General features: G+C 40.3%; 1 protein-coding gene across 1 annotated transcript in view; it reads right to left on the bottom strand.

Annotated features, from left to right (window-relative positions):
• AASS (aminoadipate-semialdehyde synthase) overlaps positions 1-18,307 on the bottom strand; it is a 29,776-nt gene extending 11,469 nt beyond the window's left edge. The window contains exons 1-17 of the mRNA XM_071733751.1: positions 18,153-18,307; positions 15,888-16,108; positions 15,591-15,767; positions 14,870-14,954; positions 14,035-14,102; positions 13,737-13,883; positions 12,698-12,776; positions 12,487-12,614; positions 12,157-12,305; positions 10,876-10,998; positions 10,612-10,723; positions 10,030-10,089; positions 9,870-9,937; positions 5,979-6,100; positions 2,497-2,626; positions 1,510-1,620; positions 234-342 (exon numbers count right to left, since the gene is read on the bottom strand). Of these exons, the coding sequence (XP_071589852.1) occupies positions 234-342; positions 1,510-1,620; positions 2,497-2,626; positions 5,979-6,100; positions 9,870-9,937; positions 10,030-10,089; positions 10,612-10,723; positions 10,876-10,998; positions 12,157-12,305; positions 12,487-12,614; positions 12,698-12,776; positions 13,737-13,883; positions 14,035-14,102; positions 14,870-14,954; positions 15,591-15,767; positions 15,888-16,100 (1,881 nt within the window). The 5' untranslated portion in view covers positions 16,101-16,108; positions 18,153-18,307. The remainder of the gene's footprint in view (positions 1-233; positions 343-1,509; positions 1,621-2,496; positions 2,627-5,978; positions 6,101-9,869; positions 9,938-10,029; positions 10,090-10,611; positions 10,724-10,875; positions 10,999-12,156; positions 12,306-12,486; positions 12,615-12,697; positions 12,777-13,736; positions 13,884-14,034; positions 14,103-14,869; positions 14,955-15,590; positions 15,768-15,887; positions 16,109-18,152) is intronic.
• Between the last annotated feature and the right edge of the window lie 381 nt (positions 18,308-18,688).

Consider the following 18,688-nt stretch of genomic DNA (forward strand, 5'->3'; position numbering starts at 1 on the left):
ACGGGGAACCAAAAGAATTCCACAGAGCAGCAGTGTCAAGCTGTCACACTGCAGGCACTGTCCTTAAGCAAAGGAAACTAAAACACTGGGGCTAAGCCATCATAGTTGATGGTCTTACCAACTAGATTAGTTGGCACCAAATTCCAAGGATTAGAGTCCATCACACATCAGTATTAATGAGACAACTTTACTAAAAAATACTGTCAGAACTATGCACTACCTGCCAACCTTACCGTGGCACCAACTTCTTTTGCCTTGTCAATACATTCCATCGCCAACATATGGTCTAGACCAGGATCCAAACCCATTTCACTGATAACTGTAATGCCAGCAGCTTCTACACTAAAAACAACAGGAATGCAGAGCTGTCAGAATATTTACTATTACTGGCCATTTAGTCAGGAAACCTGTCTACTTTTCCCCAACACAGTAAAATCTGGGCTCTGACTGCATATTGTGGAAAACAAGAACAGAAGCAGGTGTTAAAACCTGGAAGTGACAACTGTCTGCAAGTAATTGTAGTCTTGGTTTCTTTTACTTTGATGCAACATCTAGAGGCAACATCCAGCTGCTCCATATCCCACATTCTCTTGGACAGTGCTGTAATGCAGGAAGGTAGAAATGCAGAGGACAGCACAGGGCTAGTCATAATTGCCCTAAACAGCCCCTGAAGGGGAGAGGGATTTAAAGGCCTAGCTTTCTTTTTTTTAAAACCATTGCCTATGGTCCTGAAGCTGATCATTTATCACCACAAACTGCAGTGATTTGTTTTCTTTTCAAAATCAGTTTGTGTTTTGGCAAATAAGAAGAGAAGTCTCTAAGGCTTCCTCATTTTCTGCAACACTGGTTCTCTACCTGTCTAGTTTTATCTGCTTCATCTTTTGTAGGGACACTGCCAGTACAACTCTCATCTCACTCACTTGAATTAACTTCAGTTTCCAGTACGATGACTGAGAGGAGAACCCAGATGAAGTTCCATGTCCAAAACAACTTTCAGTCATATAAAAAGTTGGGCAATGGAAACATTAGAATAGTTAGAACTGAAACCAATTTGAGATTAATTTAACAGACCTGCCCAAAAGAGCATGGCATGAAGGAGAATATTATTTTATATTCAACAAGCCAAGAATTACTTTTTCTTAAGGGCATGTGAAGGATGACAAACAAGCTTGTTGTCACTGGTAGAACGGATCAAATATCCTAACAGGTTTGAGAGGAGAGGGGAAGGGACATCAACATAGAATAAGATGGGGTATGCAGGAAAGTGAATTACTGTGTTTAGAGTACTAGTCTGACCAGACTGGGGAATGGATTCACTTCTCAGTTCTGCCACAGCCTCCACATGCAACTTTGGGGGAAGGTATTTAGTCTTCCACCATAGAAAGGGGGGGAGAAAGAAAACAAAATATGAATTCACAATAAGTATTGCAGGTGTAATGGACTGCAAAGTATTCAGTTAATGTACTAATGAAGGAAACAACACCAGGGAGATGCTACTCTCATACTCACCTCTCCTGGAGCTCTTTCATAGCTGGTGTTAAGTAGCTGGCTGTTACCAAGTTCACTTTGTTGTCAATACATTTCTTAGCAACAAAAGGATGTACTGAATATGGCAGCAAACTGCAAATGAAGGAGAATTATGCAAGATCAAAATCCAGTTACTTATGCTGTCACTGGAAAGATGCTTACAAATGTTTTTTGTAGGCCTACAAAAGAGTAAATGCAACAGTTACACCTGCCTTGCCCTGAGCAGTTTCACACCTACACAAGTCAAATGCTCCCCTATCAGAAAAGCATTGTTGTACCCACTCAGGGAGCAGGACAACAGGGGACTCATGCTTTAGGCAGCATCTTTTGTCATACCCCTCTTTGTGAAAAGCAAACCATTGACCTCTTTTTAAGATCACATTCTAAACAGGCATGCTAGAGATTTAGAAGATGCAAAACTGTAAAATCATCCCTGAGAAACCTTGCATTACAATGATCCTGCCAAAGTACTTTGTGAAAAGCATGCTCTCCAAGGAATGGAAACAACACTCATGGCATCCACGGCAAAAAGGACAAAATGGCAAGGACAATGAAGTCACTTTCTCATCTGTTTCAATACCTGGAAAGAGATCTTTCTTAGTGGGATATTCAGTAGAAATGACCAAGAGGTCAGAATTTTGCCTCCACTTGCAAGCATACAAATTCAGCCCCTGGGACACATATGCTGGTAGATGCAACTGGTCCTCACACTAAGAACACTGTCCACATAATTGGTGAACAATCCTAAAGAGGTGCTGCAGTCAAAGCCCCTTTGAAAGTCCTGATGTCTCATTACTTGAGAAGGCCGCAACCAGCTACAACTGTTTATACACACAAATATGACCCCAGTTCTTGGGCTTTAATAAGAAGTTACCATGTTGATCTAAATCAGTGAACTAGAAGAAGTGAACAAAGTGAACAAAGAAGCAGCACAACTCAGAGTTGAGTTGTTTTACACAAAATTCTGACCTGATCACCAGGTCGTGTTTCTTCACCAAAGAGGACACCTTTTCCTCTTCCTTAACAACATCCATATGAACTGAAGAAACATTGCTGTATTTTTTCGTCAGTTGTTCAAGCTGTTCCTTCATGACAGATGCTGTTTTAAAAGTAAAACACATTGTTACCCAAAGATGAAAGTAAGTTTGAAGCACTCTCATTAATAAATGTGTTTTACACACATCTCCTGCTTCCCAAAGACAAACAGTTGCACAGATGTTTTCCTTCACTAACAGTTCAAAAGCAACTGGACAAAGCATCATACTTCCCTTGAAGTAGTCAATTTTATTATCAATTGCCATTACAGCTGTAACTCAAGAACAAGCATCCACAAAGAATAGTTGCTCTCAGAAGTAAAGAATAACTACTGCTAAACCATGTAATAAGAACAGATTAGTAAACAATTAGGAACGTTAAGTACAAGTTTAAGTACACATTGGGTGTACTTAAAATTAACAAAAATTTTAACTGTAGTTTTCCTAACAGCAGGATTCTAATACAGATTTTTTATGCAAAACTAGAAGTCATCTCCCTCTTTTTCTGCTCTATGGGGAAATAGATCTAGAAGATGAGATAAAAGACCGTTAGACCTATCTTGGTGCAGTAGGACATCCCAGAACCCACTTGCTGTCTTGCCTCATGCACATGTCCACCTGGCATGGTTTTCTACAGAAGCACTGTCCACATTTCCCGGGTTACTGAGCACCCACATGGTGGGACAACACATAAGATTAACAGAAAGAAGCATACATTTACACCTAAGTGGTTTTTAGAATAAAGTCTGATGAATTAATGCAACTCCTATGCAGAAATATGTCACAAAAGTACAATGAACTACTTACAAAACCACACCACTACAGGCGAGGCAAGGTTGTGATCCACCCCAAAAGCATACTCCTATGTATTTAACTATGATCACTTATAGAAACCTGTGGCAAGGCATATTCTAAGGCTCAGTCTTTGATATCTCAGATGAACACCTGACATTCTTTGCTAAGTGTCAAAATGTACTGTGAAAAACATTACAAAGTTTTCAAAAAACAAGTGGCCAAACACCTGATGGAAGGATAAAAGCACAGTCTTTTGGAACCCCTGGAAATGGATTGCTATATTGGATCTAGAAGTAGATCAATTAAAGAAAGTGTTTGAGGGTGAAGAATGCAAATAGCAGTCACACAAGAGGATTGCTTGGATGTGTATGTTAAGACTCCGGAACAGTTTTAGTGAAAGATCAGAAGAAAGAAAATGTAGTAAATATTTCTACTGATACAGGAGAAGGTGCCTTATCTGAATCAGAACAACAATCCTATCACAGAATGTCTGGGAAAAATAAAATAAAGATGACTAGAAGAAAAATATATGACAGTTCTACTGTTCCCAGTCAAAAGTATTGCAGGCCCATCTGGGCAAAGAAATGTCTCCTTCTTTGAGATAGACTATTAGTAGAAATACTATTAGGGGTAAGGAATCAAAAGGATCAGACAAGTGAGAAACTGAAAAACTGAAAGAAAATCAAAGTGAGAGTAACAAGAAGGAACTCAATGAACACCAATATACAGCACTATAAAACTAAGTAGCAATTTTCCTTTTCCTTATTTATTTGCTGGACAATAACACAATAGACTTGATCTTCATTATTTCATTTGGGGAGGACATCACCCCTTGGGACCACCAACCCTTACTTAAATGAGTCATTTGGTGATGTGCTTGGCAGAACAGTGTGTAGAAGAAAACTAGAATGTCAGAAATTCTCATCATAGTCCTATATGTATTAAATACTATCAGTATTCATGAGCTCATGAATTTGCTGGAAAAGCACTATATAGCTAGAAAGGTTAGGGGAAAAAAAAAAAAGTAATTGCCTAGCCCAAAAAGTGCCTTTTCTTGCAGGTTTACAACCTCAGGTGAAACAAAATAATTAAATAGCACTGAGACAGGCAAAGGTCTTGTTCTTTCCTTGAGAGTCACATGGAAATTCAGAAAAGGCAGACCTGGTGTTTCCCAATTTAAATAAATATTATGTTGACCCTTGAGGGAAGATTGCAACTGAAAAACTGTTTTCCCCAATGTTTTTAAATTAAACTGATTTTGGATTAGCATCATCCTGCTTAGAAGTCACTTTCAATTAGTGCAACAATTCATCTTGAGGCCTGAAGTATTTTATATCACTACGCAGCATGTATTTTCTCCTCATTTTAAAATAGTCACTTCTCTAACCTGGCCACATAAATGCAGAGATGAAGCATTCTATCAGTTTTTTATGGTAGTAGCTATTTCTGCAAATGCATAGACCACTTCACTGAAAAGCAAGAACCAAATGTGGCACTGTGAAATGAAGCATTTTAGGCTTCTTTCATCTACCTGGCTGTTGCCAAATACTAGACAATTAACATCTTTCTGTCTCTTTCCTTCTTTTCCTTTCCTTTTTTTTTTTTTTATGTGTTGTTAACATCATGTTTTTAAGCTACCGCAGATAAGAGGCACCTGCTATGTTTGCTGAGTGCTTGGTAAAAACAATCATCCAGTTCACCTGGTTTCTCTTACTGCTGTTGTACTGCAGGTGCTAGATGAAGGCTCCATATTGATGAGAGATGGACACAACACATTGCTGCAGTCTTTCCCTGTTCCCTGCATCAGGCAGTGCTAATAACAAGGGTGCAACTTCCTTAGTGTTTCCCTCTTCTTCCTAGTAGATCTCTCAGGAGTTAAAAGTACTATGTGATCATCACAAAGGGTAGCAAAACCAGCCAGCTATGAAAGTAGCATGAGGGCAAAAGCAATCTAAACCAACAACAATAACAAAAATCAACAGAAATATAATGGTAAGAGTTAAAGAAAACCACTTCCCAATCAAGTATCTTTCAGGCAATACAGCCTTGGCTTTAAATCTGAAATCACAGAATCAGGGTAAAGTCCTCATTGAGGGTACAGAAAAGTGTTTCTGAGCTGTCCAGACTGAAATATGCTACAGATAAAACCACAGCAGAGGAAGAAACAGGCAGACATGGGGCTGATGGGAAGGTCAGGGTCTGAAGGTTTCCCTGATGGTTATAACAATAGCAGAGGCTTCACTCCTACAGATCTCTATAAAAGCAGCTTCATCTTCTTGTTGTGTGAAACTGAAAACAGAGCCAACCACCAACAAAATTGACTGACTAACTACAAAACTAATCTCAAGATCAAAGCAGATTAGAAGTAAAAATGCTTCTAATTTCCCTCTAGGTTGTATGTAAAAACAGTAAGCTTCTAATGTGGCTATGTCATTATCAAATCAATTATATAAATTCAAAATGCTCAGAAAGCTACAAAATAATTTACTGCTGTGGACAGTAACAAATATTTTCTTTATCTATTCTCAGAGCAGATCCACTTAGTACTTATGAGACACTTTTTGCCACATAGCAGGTTTAAATAAGACACAATTTTTCAGTTAAAAACAAGCTAAGTCTTACCAACTGTGATGACAACGTTGGAATCTCTAGTGAGATATTCAAGTACAGGGCCAGAAACATAGCCAGATCCAAGCAATAAAACCCTCTTCTTATTACCCATCTTCAGTGACTGAGCGTGTTCCCTAGGAGGTGTTACAGGAAAAAATTACAAACCACACAGAAGAATGAAACTGCAAAAGCTAAAGTTTGTTTTAGTAAGTCTATAAACTAAGAGCTCTGTTCAGACCACGAGTCAAGTTTCTGGCTGTCTACTCCAAGACTGGTCAGTCACTGCCTAGTAATGCTTCCATTCTTCTGCTGCATAACTTCTCTTTTCTTTCCTCTAATCTAAACATGATCAAACCCATCAACATCTCTACTGCTTCTCCAATTGCTACTGGCTGTTCAATGGATTTTTTCTCAGTTGTCAATATATTTTTTCCAATGGCCAGATTACCGTAACCTGATCACTTGAGGATGACCAAGCTGTCTATGCCATGTTAAGCTGTCAGAAAGGGATTCCAGGCTGAGTTGCTCCCATTACATCACACGTAACTGTTAAGTACATAAAACCATGCTGGTGAAAGTATATTCTGGGTAAGCTATAATAGGTTCATATTAGTCCATCAAAGGAACATGATAGGCAATAAAATTCAGATAAAGGTTAATGGCCAACTAAGAAATCCTGTTTGCAGACAAGAATTCAGATTTGAAAACTATCAGTATTTCAACCAAGCTTCTACTTTCCTAAGTAAATTTAAGATGCAGTGCTTCTGTTGACTTTCAGCAGAAAATGCTCCACAACAGATTTTGCAGATGTTTAAATATGCTCTCATAAATGTATAAATTAAAGCAGGAAAACACATCATGGTGGTTTAAAATTGTCTTTCATATTAGCTTGAATTTGCATTAAATGTTAAAATTAAGATTGTAAAATTGTTTGTCTAAAGTATCACCACTATTCAAATAAAAAACATTTAGCAAATAAAAAGAAATTCTTAAATCACTATTTATTGTTTAGAAAAAGGAAGATGTTCATTGCCCTGTTGTTAAACCTAAATCATGGAGACTAAGGTATGGCTTTTCTTACACCCCCATCCTGAAAACAAATTGAAATAAATAGGTAGGACCTTCAAAGATACAGAATTATGGAAACTTCTTAAGTGTATAAGAAAATTCCTCAGTTTATCTACTTAGGGCTTAAACAGGCATATATTGATTGCACTGTGCATTATGCCATAGAAAGAATCCTGACAAGCTCTAGCTGACAAGTTCATGTCCACCTCATTTAAAGCTATTGTCTTTAGAAGGGGACTAACCATATCTACTAAATAATGCTTGGCTCAGACTTTTTGGGGCTCCACATGGCACCCAGAAGTTAGCTTTTGTTTGTGTTTTTTTCAGCTCAAAGATGGCCATAATAATGCCTGCCAGAGCAATATACCTAACAGCATGTGTACAGTACTGCATGACCTAAAGCATGGCACAAAGTACCTGACTACATTTGCGTGAACAAGGCTTCAAATATCAATGCTGAAAGACTACTCTGAGTGAAGTGAGTTAAATCAATACCAAATATATCTGTACCATCTTTCTAAAGCACATTGCAGCCTACTGTGTCTGAGTATTTGTAAACCTTGAATTACTCTCCAAAATTCCAGACATTCCATCCTCCCTTCCTCCACTTTCAGGATCAATTAATTTTTCTTTTTAAAGTAAATTGTTTCAATTAATTTAAATCTACATGGGATGTGTCAATGTACCACCTCTCTATCTAAATTATTACAATATATTAGCATCCATTTTGACCTTCACAATTTTTACAGATTTGATTTTTTTTTTGTAAATTTAAATCGTTATTTAATCCATTCACAAAAAGCCTCCTAAGACCATCATATCCTTTCATATGACAAACTAAAAGCCCTTCCTCATATCAATTCTAATAGAACATCTTCCACAGCTAGATCCTCATGGGCAAGGGAAAAGAAAGAATTCCTCTCCAGATTTTACTTATAGGGAGCAGCAGTAGTATGCAGGAGCTTGAAGCAGCAGTGTTGATGGATGGGAGATTTCTTACATGAAAAAAAAAACTGGATTTTGCAATTAAACTTATCACATTTATTGAAAACCTTGAGGATGTGGCTGCTCTAGAACAGGCACAAACATGAGCTGCCAAATGATCCAAGTGCAGGAAGAGAATCTACATTCTCAAAAAAGACATTTTCAGAATATGTCTGTGCACTAGATACAAGTTTAAATAATTCAGTTATGCTGATCACTGAACAAACAACAGTAATACTTAGAGGTCCACATTGTTAACATGATCTGCCATTGCAGCTGTGGATGAGGAACCAGTTGCAGCTATGAAGCAAGTAAAGGTGTAAAGATAAGTTCACTAAATCAAACTGCTCTGGCATTCCAATGGCACTCCAAACAGCTCAGCTCATATAGCCTGGATGTTCTATGTCTGAAATGTTTTGAGTTCCCAAATGCTTTAAGCAATTTGTCTAAACAGAGACCTCAGAAGCTAAACTAGACACAGCAAAATACTTTCTTAGTGTAGTAACACAGGCCACATAATTCCTGCAGGCTCCAAACAAGAGCCTATCTCTAGCTAAACCATCACTCTTTAAGCAGTAAAATCCCTGCTTTTACTTGCATTTGCTCCAGTTCACAAAGTAAAAGAGCTTATTTAATGTCTTGTTTTCTAGCAGCTAACTGAGCAACACCGATCAACAACTATCACATGCAACACACAGGTCTGCAGAAATATCAAAAATCTACCAAAATAAAACCCATTGGGAATGAAGTCTCCAGATTCTCAGGGCAGTTCACACAAGAACATGCAAGTGATTATGGAGAAAACAAAAAAAACCCACATCATTGTGCTGTGTAGGGAATAAGAAAATCTGCTACTCAGACAGCCTCTTCAGGCTGTCTAAACTGCTGTTTATTAACCAAAGTCACTGTGAGCTGTGTTTGAGAGGCAAACAGCATGCCATTTTGGGTGGAAAAGGAACCTATAGTTCATCATGCACAAGTTCATAACTCCCAGAGTTCCCAAAGGAAACTGGAGAAGTCTGGCATGCAGAAGTCAACATGCTCTGCTCTTAATGCATAGTGCATGCAGTACTTGTGATCAGACCAGTTTCAACTTTTGTATGATGTGCAGTGCAGCTGACATTAACAATGAATGCAAAGCTACATTAACATTTGTCAAATTAACATTTCTCATAGGTGAACTACAGGTGTTTGTTAACAACAGGAAGCAAGGGGAAGAGATATCCAGGTTATACTTTTGTTAGCTTGATCCACTCAATGCTACTTGTGCTACCACAGGTGGATAACTCCTGAGACCGAGTATGGACGAATTGGTAGCTAACACTGTAGCTACAGGAACATAATGGAAAGTCTGAGAGTCTCAGAGTGGCTTCTGAATACAGCCAGTCACAGAACAATGCTACACACCACAGCACTTGAGCCATACTAGAGAAAACTAGACTCCAAATCTAGTCATATTTCAAGGTCAAAATCCAGGTATATTAGAAAGCCTTTTCCTTTCAGCAGCTCCTTTCAAAAAACTGGATGTTGCATTCATTTTAAAAGAGCCAGGATTAACAGAATACTGGCTTGTGGCTGGTTTTTGCCTCTGGTACAATAGTCTTCATAATGAAAAAAATTATCACTTTCTGAACTTCAGTTTAAGTTACTAACAACACATGCTGATGATTTTGGCAATGTGCATGAAGAAAAAAGGAAATCACGAACACAGGAGACATTTAGACACAGTGCAATATAACAGTATTCCACCAAAACACACGAGCAAATAAATGCAAAAGGGGTGGTAGAATGCAGACAAGTTGGTTTTCTTTAAATCCTGAATTAAATAAAATTTTAGAAGCTATACATTACCTGCTCTCCCTCAGTTTCTGGATATATTCAAACTTAGGTGTCAGAGAGCCATTGGATGCAATCACTGCCTAGAAATGCATGAAACAAATTTTGAGGGGTTTTGTACTTGTTCATTCTAAAGCAGAGGAAGATAAGCAGAGTGCCAAATGGCAAAACTTACATCTCGAACAACAGGTGAGTAATTCTGATTTTCAAGAGGTTCTGAGCCTTCTGACAATAGCTATGGAGATAATTTAGTTCAAATCAGGTCATTTTATTTCCCACAATTTTTTTCAGAGTAAAACATCCACATTCTAAGAAACCTCTAAATGCACACAACTGTATCGATATCTCATAGATCTGGAACTCTCCCAGCCCTGATGAGTGTAATTTGACTTTTATGAAAATACAGAAATTCAAACAGAAGTCTGATTGTGAGTGATTGTTGAGTAACCCAATAAAATCAGATTTAGATGTCTGCTGCAGTGTCCAGAAGCAATGAACTATCTGCCCGATCCTGTTTCCTGCCTACAGAAAGTGTTCTTGACAAATCTCTAAGATATCCAGGTCAATGATGTCTCATTCTCATGTTGCTTTTTGAAAGTACTGCCCTAAGATTTAGATTTTTTTTTTTTTTTAAGTAAAAGCCATTTATGTTCTACAGCAGATTCTTTTTGAATGTATACAGGAGACCAGAAAAGCAACAAACAAGCAGACCAAAGTATCAGTCTTTTACCTTCTTGTCAGACACATTAGACCTTACCATCTCCTCAATATATGGGAAAAGCATGTCACCAAAGTACTCTGTTGCTTCTATAGGAAGCTGTGCTGGCAGATTGTCAATGGAACACATCAGGATCCCAGAGCCTTCAACACTGAAAGAGAGAACACAGCTCTTCTAAACTACTTCTCTGTGGTACCTGAGGAGTACCACATTTCAGAAGCATTTTAAATGCATCATGTTTCAATACAATGCTTCACTGTACAAATTACAGAGGAATGCAATAAAAATTGAAGGCTCTCCCACCTGTCATGAATAATATGCTGGTCAGGATCATACATACAAAATGGACTGTCAATTGTTGTACACTCTGTCATAAATTCAATAGATCCTCCAGTGTCTGCTGAAATGTCACATATTGCCAGAAGTCTAATACAATAAATAAAAAAGAGAAAGGAATAGAGCATTACTTAAATTACTTCAGAACACGGGTATAAGAGATAAGAAACAGGAAAAAAAAGGGAATGTGAGATGTATCAGAAGTGTAGTTTCATTTGTTTTAACTGATTGGTAAGTCAACACAATACAAAGAATGACCTCTAGAAGCATAACTGATAGCTGGTACTAACATAGTCATAAGATTTCCACTCACATCACCAGAACCCATATTTCATGTGTAACTTCTGAAAGAACACAAGAATGCATTGATCCACCAGTTTTCTCTGTTCTCCGTGTGTTTCCAACAGCTCCCATTCATCCTCCCAGTTCACCCAGCTGTCACCATGCAGTCCTACACTAGAATAACTTCATCATTGTAATGGGAAACCTGAAGAAGTGGTTGCCTCTTTTCAATTCACAGATCACTAGAACAGGTGGGACTTTCATTAGCATAACCCACAACCTCTGGATCCACTAAAGTTTATGTTCTTTATTTATCAAGTAAGAGAAAGAAAAGTGCCAAGAGTGAGCAGAGAAGAGACAAAGAGCTGCTTCCTCACCAGGATACACTGCCATTTCCTCCCCAAATCCATCCCAAGGCCATGCTCCCATAGAACAATAACACAGGGCTATTAGAGAAAGCATGCCTTCTACCCAAACCTTGAATTCATACACCACATTACATCCTTAAAGCTATTTAGGATTGTGAAGCATTCCTGCCATCTGCTACAAAAATCAGAAGTGTTAAGGAACAGTTAATGAACTTGTACAAGCCAAATGACAGGGTTGGAAAAACTCAAACAAATGCTGCTGAAGCATAGAAACTTTTAGCAATAATTGTGCAGTAGGTACATTTCCCAGATGTCACACTGTTTGTATTGAATCCTGCACAAAGATCAATGACAGAACTACCTTTGCAGAAAGACAGCCAATAACTGTCAATCATTTGTAGTGTGATGTTTTTGAAAACTCCAAACTGTGAAAACAAGACTGCAAAGCTCAGAAGAACAAAAGCAGAATCAAAGGACACTGTGCAACATGCAAGATGAACAAAGAAATGGAACTGTGACAGATACTGTGGTGAAACTGCCTAACATTATGACTGAAGCATGGTGCTGCAAAATTGTTAAGTGTGTACTGAGGTCTTACTTCTGTGGTAACTCAGGACAGCCCTCGGTTGCACCAGTAGCAGATCTAACTGGCACCATCAGATTCTGAGCATCCTGCCGACTTAACAAGCGAGGAGTGTGTTGTTCCCAGTATATGCCATTAATTAAACAAGTTGTGTAGGGTGCAATCTGCAAAAGAAAGTTACAGATGCATGATGTTCTCATCTTGTAATTTAAGAAGTTGAAAGCACCTGGTCTAGTTGTTTAAATTAATGCTTTCTCTGTGGATGGATATACAAAGGTGTAGTAACTACGTGTTGTTAGCTACTCTGTGGAAAACCTTTCATATAGGAAAAGAGGAGATGCTCACATCAGTGTTGAAGCGAGAAGTGTAAAGTTCTGGATGTTTGTCATAGTCTGCTGGATCATAGAGTCCATCACGTTTCCTTATAAGATGATGGTGACGACTTAACACTGTCCCATAGACTTTTCTGAGGTCTGAGATTAAAAAATAAATAAAATAAAAAGTTAGCTGTTATATTTGGACAAAAAGGGTTCCAGTGTTTTCAGTCACAACATACCTCCAGATCTGGAAACTTCCTTCAGCTCATGTGGTTCCACGAACTCACAGGGAAGGGCATTGAACATTTCCTGAGCACCCTGTAAACCATGAAGTAGAATTCAGAATGAGCAGAGAATATAAAGGACGTGTAACATTGCTCATTTGGGATGTGAAAACAAATATAAAAATATCACACACAACTTGAGAGTGCTGCCAGAGAGCATCTTCAGAGACGTACCAAGTGTTTCACACATATCCCTACTTAATCAAAACAAAGCTGCCTGGGGTCTGTGTACAAGGAATTCACACCAATCCCTGTTACTGCAGTATGCCTGACCCAGTGCCTGGTTTATATTTCTAACAACAGGGCTGGGAAGCTTCATCTCAGCCACAAGAGGTGATTCTGCTGCCAGTCTGAGGAGAAGTTTCTCTTTATGGAAGACCCCTGCATCTAGTCCTCACCCACCCGGTTGTTCTAAAGGCAAAGAATTTCAAGTGGACTTTTCTAACAAGCTGTGATCATAGAACACAGGCTTTTCAGACCCTTTTGTCTTTTAGGCAGTGATTTCACTTGATAGCTGGAGCCCAGTTAACTGGTCTTTGCCAAAAGCAGAAGAAAGCCTTTTACTTATGTTGTAAAAAATAGCTCTAAATTCCAACACTTGTACGCCAGGTCAGTGCTATAAAAACAGATACAAAAACTCAGCAAATATTAGAGTGTGTTTTTTGCCATAATTTAATTAGGTGATTCAACACACATTGTGTGACAAGAGTGAACAGAGGGCAGAGAGAAAAATCATGCAGGTGAGAAAGCAGAGAGCAGCAGAGAGCAGACAATACAATTTTGTGGTAAGAAGTTAGCACGGCCATTCTTGTTAGGGATGATCTCATCTTAAAGGCATTAGTTTACAGGACTTAAAAATTCTTACTGGCAAAGGAAAACCTCAAGTCCAAAAAAACAAAATTAACCCATCAATGCATTTAACTTGACATGTATAAAATGCCACAAAGTTCTATCAAAAATAATAAGTATTTCATCTTGAAGACACAATTCTTACCTTAGAAACATTACCAGTGCCTGTAAACACAAATGTTAAGGGCCCAACAGACTTTGGCATCAATCCCAGTGAAATTTCATAGCCAGCATCTCGTACAGCCTGCACAGCCTGGCTGCTATTCCTGTAGTTATGTGCCATCCCAATGTGCTGAAATCAAAGGCACAGAACATCAAGATTTTCATATTCAATAGCATATTGAATATGCTATTTTTCATATTCAATTAGCAGATGTCAAAATGTCTTTTCAAAAAAAAAAAAAAAAAAAAAAAACCAAAAAACCCCCCACATTTACCCTTACCATGAAAGGAGTGTGATGTCCCAGGGCTAAAAATCGTAATCCCAATCCATGTAGAATGTTGATCATTCCTATTATTTAAAAATTTAAATAAAATAAAATAAAGTAAAATAAAATAAAAATCAGACCAACAGTGTTAACTATGAATATGCACAGTTAGAAACTGCAGACACTGACCCAAGCCTAAAACCATCCTGGATATGTTTCCCCATGTTTTATTGTTATTACTTCACTTCTACAGAAAGTCTACAGAAAACCAGGGAAAGAGAAATTCAATTGCAGGCCGTGACCTTAAACCTGCTCTTGGCCCACATTACACATTTCAGCACTATTCAATACTTGGATATTCTCTTATGAGATGCATCCATATCACCAGAATCCAAAGAAGGGGATAGTAAAGAAAGTCTCCTGAAAAGAACAGAGTTGAAGTTCAGTACAAAGGAGTGAGACTCACACACCTCACAAAGATCAGTGTAAATGGATAATAGTGACAAACAGATGTTGTTCACACCCACAGGACTGACAGCAGCCATTTCTTTCAAAAGCCTATTCAGTTAATCTCTTGATATTTAGTCTGCCTCAGATTAGTTGAATAGACAAAGGGGGCTTAAAGATAACATGAAATAGTAGATTTGCCAGGAATCCACAGTCCTATTTGACATGTAGTGTCATCAAATTAGGGAGCACTGAACAAAATGGAAAAAAAGCTCTTAAAAGCAAGAGTTAAAAATGCAGTTAAAAACGCATTGCTGGTCTCAACTTTCAGGAAACACAAGCCAACCATAAGTGTTACAAGAAGTTACTTGTTGCAAGCCTGCCTTGACTTCATGCACTATACCTGCTACACCAGCCCACTTTCCAAAGGCAACAACTCGCATTCCTTTATGATCAACCATTTTTTCATAGTCAAACAGACGAATTTCCTGAAAACACATAGCAAACTGAGTATTAAAATTTTTGGTGAATGCAGTCAGTGGCACGTTGCTCTCCTAGGATCTACCTTTTCACATGCCTTTGACACCCTTCACAATAGAGGCTGATGGGCGTGTATGAGAAAGGCAAATAATTCATAACAAGATTTAAGTATAAAAATAAAATCCTAGAGGTTGCATTGAATTCTTGCTTTAAAGAGCCTCTGCATTGCTCGTGCACCCTCGGCACACTCCAGCTGCTGCAGATATTCGCATCTTGTGCCAAAAGGCTGCTCATTCCTGAGCAAACTGCCTGCTTCCCTCTGTAATCATCCATATGCACTCTAGCTTAACAACTTTCCAACATCCTTCATGCTCACGCAGCATGAACTTCTCTTGAGCATACCATGCTCACAACCCATCTGCCTTACACACACAAACAGAGCAGCTCTGCAAGCACGAGATCCTCTGAGCAAGAAAGTACTCAGCTCCAGGACAGCACACTGAACACAGTCCTCATTAGCTATCTGCAAATATCCATGCTGAAAGGAACCACACAAGGCAGCAAGCTTTCAATCACACCTCAGCATTAGGTTCCACTTCCATCCCATGCTAACAGCCAGTTGTCTTCACTATGACACAATTTACCTGTCTCAGAATCTCATCCAAAAGGGCCATGTTTGCCTCTTGGGCTTTAATAGTGTGAGAGAAGAAGGCATAGTTTTTTTTAGGGATTAGTTTGTCCTCTGGAGGTCTCTTCACACCTACTATCAAAGAAGCCTCAGAAATATCTTCTTGAATAATGCCACCTGCTTTGACATAATCCTATGAAAGAGAAAAATCCAAGTAAATTTCTCATATAAATCCTTGAAATAGTATTTTTCCTGTACTGTGGTAAATAACTGAGCTATGGTTTTACTTACTTAACTCAAAATGGGACCTTACCTTTTCATGGATTGCTCTCCGGTTTGATGGCTGCACCAAGACCTTGTACCCCTTCTGTGTCAATTCCTTAATATGCTTTGGTGCTAGAGGTGCTCTTCTTTCCCATGCATTGACATCTTCTCTCCTGATTGCCAGCACAGACTTACGATGATGCCAACACTTAGCATGATGGAACACACACCTACCATTTGTGTGACTAAAGGCTCGGAGCATGGTAAAGCCTGATGGCAGCAAAGACATAGTAAAATAATACATGTATATCTATGCTTCAAACATTGTTTGCACAAAAGTTCTGGTCTCCTTTAACATCTGCTGTAAAACACAAACAAGATGCTTTATACTCTAGTTACACCCCACTTTTGTGAAACATTACTTTCAGCATACTGTGTTCATCTCAGTTTGGTAGGGTGTTGTTACAGAAGCAAGTTGGTTGTACTGCTGTAAAGGAAGGTTTTTAATGTATTCGAATAGTGTACCACCATTTAATTACACAGCTTTAAAAGATTCCTGAGAACCTAAATATGCTAATCAAATTCATTTTCCACCATAAACATGCAAAGACCAAGCACTTATCAAAGCTTGCATCAAGAACTGTAAGAAGTAACAGACACATAGAAAGTAGGCTATAACGCAAACAGTTAATTAAAAGATAAAGCCCAGTATGTAAGATCAATCTGGAGTATTTTCACATAACCAGTTCTTACACAAGCCAAAAATGGAAGATAAGAACAAGATCTTAGGTACTACTTAGCAGTCAGCATATACATGGCCAGGAGCAACAGGTTTTCTTCCTAAACAAAATTCTATACAAAGTGGAAAAGCTCCATTAGGACAGATTCCCTGTGCAGAAAATCATCCCTTTTATTTTCCTCTCTCCTCCTCTTCACTCATGGTGAAGCATATTTGCCACTGCTTAGCTCTTCTGTGAAGGCAAGGGCTCTGCCAGGTCCAGCACTAAATACCTTGGAGCCTAAGGACTTCAGAGATACATGCGATAAAGAGATGTGGATCTCAAAGATAAGGCCTCAAAGATGTGAACTTTGTTTCCAAAGCAATTTTAACTGATAATTACATGTATCTCCATATCGGAATCACTTGAAAAATCCTGTTTGTCCTCATGCCTCAGTCTTTTAAAATCCCTATATGCCTAAAGCCTTTAGAGGTCCTGCTTAGCTCCAGGGTTGCTTAAACAGAAAAACTAGCACACTAAAGAAAGCGTGAACATGTTAGGCACATACTAGCTCCACATTAGTTTAAAGTGTGGTCTAACATTGCTAGATTCACCCAGCAGAAGTTACTGTATAGAAGCTGGAGTTATTTTATGACACTGCCCCTCATCGATCCTCAGAGAGCCTGTCAGTACCTCGAAAAAAACCAGTCTTGTCACACTATGTCACTGCTACTGCACACTAAAGTGTAACAATGAGGGCAGTTCACACCAGTGCACTGCAGTTCATCCCCGAGCCTGCAGTGAAGCGAACTCCCTTCTCACCCAGTTCTAACGGGGAGAACAACGCTGCTTTGGAGAGGGGCTGAGCTGCCCCGCGGCTGCAGCGCAGTAAAGCAAACACTCCCTGTGACCTCTGGCAGCCCAGAAGTTCATACGGGCGCCTCCCTGTGTACATTCAGGCTTAGCCACTGAGATACTGGTATCCTGTTGTAAAAGCGAAAGTAACTTTAGAATTCAAAGCCTGCAGAGCTGGTGAACCCTCCGGGGCCTCCACAGCACCAGCCGAACAGTACCAGTTCCTCATCACCTGTGCTGAAAGGACTGCTCCACACAGCCTTGAGCTGCAGATACTGAAATAGCTCTCAGCAGTATGCAACGCCCACCCACACCCACACCCACCCCACCCAAAAAAAAAAAAAAAAAAACAAAAACCAACAAACAAAACAAAACAGGCACGCAGTTGATTACAGAGCACTATTTGAATATGATCCTACTACTAGAGTGAGATGACACAGGGGCCTCCACTTACTATTGCGACCCAGCTAAGCTTAAGCGCCCGGCGCTGCCTGACCCTGGGGCGGGGGGCTCTCTCAGGGCCTCCCCGGCCTCCCGCTGACAGAAGCGACGCTCAGAAGGTGAAATCTCCCCACCGGGAGGGGCAGGGGAGCAGCGGGCGAGCGGGGGAGGCCGGGACGAAGCGGCCGCCGTGTGGGCAGCGCTGCCCTCGCGAAGTGCAGGAGGCCAGGCTCGCTGCCAAGGAGAGCGGCGGGGGTCGCCGAATGAGCCGGCGGGGCGGCGGGCAGTGCCGTACCTACCTCGGGGAGAGCAGGGCGGCGGGGCAGGCACGGCCGCTGAGCCTGGCTCCCTCCTCCGGCCGTCGTCCAGCCTCTTCGGCCGCCCGGGGTGGCAGCCAACCGGCAGCCGCCCTCCGGGTACACCCCCCGTTGTCCGCCAATGGAGAGGGGGCCCCACCGCGGCGTCAGGGCGATCGCGGCACTCCCCTTCGCCTCCCCCGGTGCCGGGAAGGCTCCACGCTCTCCTCCGCACCCCACCCACGGGATCCCGCACTCAGCCGCACCCTGAGGCTGTCCGGGCGGGCAGCGCCGCAGCCTGCGGAGACCCCAGCACCGCGGGGAGCACCACGTCGAGCCCTGCCCGCACCGGCACGGCAATGCCCCAACGCGGTACAACCAGCGCCCCGCACCGCGGCCTCACCGCGCCGTGCCCTCCACAGTCCTGGCCTTCCCGCGAGCACCTGTGCAGATCGTTTTCCTAATACACATGGGCCCAAATTGTTTATATACTTTGAGTCACTTTGTTCCTTTTAAGTGTCTTTAACGTGGTACAGGGA

This window comes from Heliangelus exortis, chromosome 1 (assembly GCF_036169615.1).
Source record: "Heliangelus exortis chromosome 1, bHelExo1.hap1, whole genome shotgun sequence".
Taxonomy (NCBI): domain Eukaryota; kingdom Metazoa; phylum Chordata; class Aves; order Apodiformes; family Trochilidae; genus Heliangelus; species Heliangelus exortis.